General features: G+C 57.6%; 1 protein-coding gene across 1 annotated transcript; it reads left to right on the top strand.

Annotated features, from left to right (window-relative positions):
• The first annotated feature begins 964 nt into the window (after window positions 1–964).
• LOC133901742 (nuclear pore complex protein NUP62-like) lies at window positions 965–2,729 on the top strand. Its single transcript, XM_062343211.1, has one exon. The coding sequence runs from the start codon at window positions 1,250–1,252 to the stop codon at window positions 2,516–2,518; it is 1,269 nt and encodes a 422-aa protein (XP_062199195.1). The 5' UTR covers window positions 965–1,249; the 3' UTR covers window positions 2,519–2,729.
• Window positions 2,730–3,130: the final 401 nt, after the last annotated feature.

The raw sequence follows: 3,130 nt of genomic DNA, 5'->3' as shown, positions 1-3,130 counted from the left end.
ATTTAGTGGATGGGACATGGCTTGCACAACGACCAGGGTGGACCGAGTGTGCTTACCCCTAATAATGATGAGCTATGAGTAGCTGTTTTTGTCAGGCATATATCAGTCATCGTATTTGACATAGTCTGCTTATATGTACATGGTACACCTCATCTCCTGCTATATACTTGGCCAGTACTGGGTTTGTAAAGGGAGACATTCTGGATAAGTTCATCAAACTCGTAAGAAAATACACATGATGCAGAGCTACTATCCTAAAGAGTGCTTAAACTTGGATAAACCTATGTTCCTGGGTTCCTTCGATACACACACTCACCAACAATCACTAAAAATATTGATCACGCATCTATCGTCTGGCATATCTCAGATATATTATTAAGAATTACCCTTCGACAAGTAGATAGACATTCAGATGCATATATTTACTCTCCCTCGAACTAGTTGCCTATTGTCATTGGGATATAGTAAGGCCCTATTTGACGTAGCTTCAGATCTAAATTTTTTTAAGCCGATCAAATCTAGCTAAAAAATCTTAGATCTGGAGTTTTGAATAAATTAATAGTATTTAGTTGGGCCATCTAATTTTTATTTTAAACTAAAAATAATTTTTTAAAATATTTTATTGTATTATATAAACTTTAGAACCAATATAGATCTAAGTCAGAGCTATGCTAAACCGTCTAAGTTTCTGTTCACATTGATCAGTCGGCGGAACCCCGGCGACAAAACGCTGGTGGTGCAGACGGAACAAACCTGTGGATCACTGCCACCGGGGCCCGTCGTCGTCAGCTGCCGCGCACGCAGCTTTTCCTTTTCCCCGGAGACTAGTTATGGACACGGAACGATGCTGTTCACCAAACCACAATACCACGCACTCACTCGCAGCCAGCCAAGTCGCACTCGCGCACAGCAACAGCCCAAACCAGACGCTAGCTTCCTCTCCCCCTCCCCTTCCCCCTCCCCCAGCAGTCAGTCAGTCCCCGTTGCTTTTGCGGGAACGTGCTCCGAAGCAGCCGCCCTATCCCCCCCTCCTCTTCCCTTTTATACCACGTCGCCGGTCCGTCGCAAAGCTTCTCCTCTTTCCGCGTCTGCCACTCGTCCCTCCTGGATCAGCTGCGGAGTGAAAGATCCGGCCTTTTTAGCTGTTTGTGGTCAGTGAGTGGTTTGATCGGTGGTGGTGGTTGGCTTCGGGGAGTTGCACCACCGGGAAGGTGAGTTGTTGGTTGGTGTGCGGTGGTGGTGCGATACGATGGACTCCGGCAACAGCGGGAGCCTCCAGTCGTCGAGCGGCGGCGGCGGCGACGACGAGTTCGACTCGCGGGGCGGAGGCGGAGGGGACGTCGACTCCTCCCCGCTCTCCGCGCTGCTCCGGCCGTCGCCGTCGCCCTCGGCCGCCGCGTTCTCGCTCCACGGGTCGGCGCTCTACGGCCTCCAAGAATTCGCATCCGCGCCTCCGCAGCAGCGGCAGCAGGCGGATCCCTGGTCGGGGGCCTCGGGGCTGCTTACCGGCGCCGCAGGGGCGTCCTCGTCGTCGCCGCGAGTCGCGGGCTCCGACCCGGGCGCTCGCCCGCAGGCTGACACGTCTGCGACGGCGCAAGGGGCGGCCGCAGCGCATGCGCCGGCGCCACCGAGGGGCTCGCGGAAGCGGACACGGGCGTCGCGGCGGGCGCCGACGACGGTGCTGACCACTGACACATCCAACTTCCGCGCCATGGTGCAGGAGTTCACCGGCATCCCGTCCCCGCCCTTCGCCGCTGGTGTCGGTGCCCCCGCCGCGTCGCTCCGCACCCGCTTCGACCACCTCTTCCCCTCGCCGTCCTCCCTGCGCTCCGCTGCCGGCGCGGCCGCCGATACCGCCTCGCTGCCGCCGTACCTCCTCCGCCCGTTCGCGCAGAAGCTCCCCACGGCCCCCTCCACTTTCCCGCCGTTCACGTCGTCGTCATCGTCCACGCCCTCCTCGTCCAACATCGGCGTCGCCAATGCCAATGCTACGACGGGCACGGCCACCACAGCAGCAGCATCCTCCAACCCGACCGCCCTGGCAGCGGCCGGAGCGGGTGACACCTTCCAGCTGACGTCCTCCGCGCTTCTCCGGCTGCACGACCCCAACAGCTACCTCTCCTTCCAGAACCTCCTCGACTCACAGCCCTCGTCGCAGTCCATGTTCGGCGCGGCGGGCGGGTTCGCGCAGGCCCCGCGGCTGCACGAGCCGTCGCCATTGCCGTCGGAGTTCCTGGCCGGCGTGGGCAGCGGCCTCACCCACGGCGGACTGATGGGCTCCGAAGGGCTGCACTTGCACCAAAGAAGCGACGTCCACCTCGGCGGCGACGAGCTGTCGGGCGTGGTCGCGGGCGGCGGCAGCTGCAAGCTGAACTACTCCTCCCACGCCGGCGCGGCCACCTCGTCATCGGCAACAGCAAGCACAGACAAGCCACCCGACGGCAGCGGCGGCGCGCCCGGGCCCGGCAGGCCCGGACGAGGCGAGGGCCTAGACTCGTGGATTTGTACATCGGAGTAAGGATCGAAGAGAGCTAGCGATGCATGCTGCTTTCTCGGTTTCGTCCTGTGAGCTACGGCTGCGGAGACGAGCCGAACCGAATCCGCCATGCATGACAAACAAAGGTTTGATTAGCCTTTTAGCTTACACCTTTTGCTACTACATTTTTAATCACTTCTTTCTTGAGGCAGTAATCGTAGCCCTTTGTACATTAAAAACCTCATCTTGATTCCCTCGATCTCACTTAGATTCTTCAATTAATCACACACGATTTAGACATGCAAATGAAATGTCAGAGAGAGAGAGAGAGAGAGGCATGGTGCAATTCCAACCCCAAAGGAAGCTTGCTTCTTGTTCTGTGTTGCTCCCAGCGTCATGTCATCGGCACTGTGCTCGAGCTCAAGCAGTAGTTGTAGCTTGCCGACTCCGTTTTTGGTGCTTAATCTCGGGGCCCGACATGGGCAACATGAGTGCAAATAATCCCCACCGGCGGCGGGCCGGCAGCGATTGGCGGCGAGATTTCCGGCGCAAGTCTCCCTCCGAATTTAGTTGCTCCACCGGTCCCAACCGTCGTCACTCACCAAACTGCCAAGCAGCGTTTTCTCGTATGCAAACTGCAACTGCTACTTCCAC

Source organism: Phragmites australis, chromosome 20 (genome assembly GCF_958298935.1).
Source record: "Phragmites australis chromosome 20, lpPhrAust1.1, whole genome shotgun sequence".
NCBI lineage: Eukaryota > Viridiplantae > Streptophyta > Magnoliopsida > Poales > Poaceae > Phragmites > Phragmites australis.
Note: the sequence above shows the minus strand (reverse complement) of the source record. Positions and strands in the feature narration are given on the sequence as shown.

Excerpts from the sequence above, each read along its gene's own strand:
- LOC133901742 (XM_062343211.1), top strand. The coding sequence starts at position 1,250 with ATGGACTCCGGCAACAGCGGGAGCCTCCAGTCGTCGAGCGGCGGCGGC.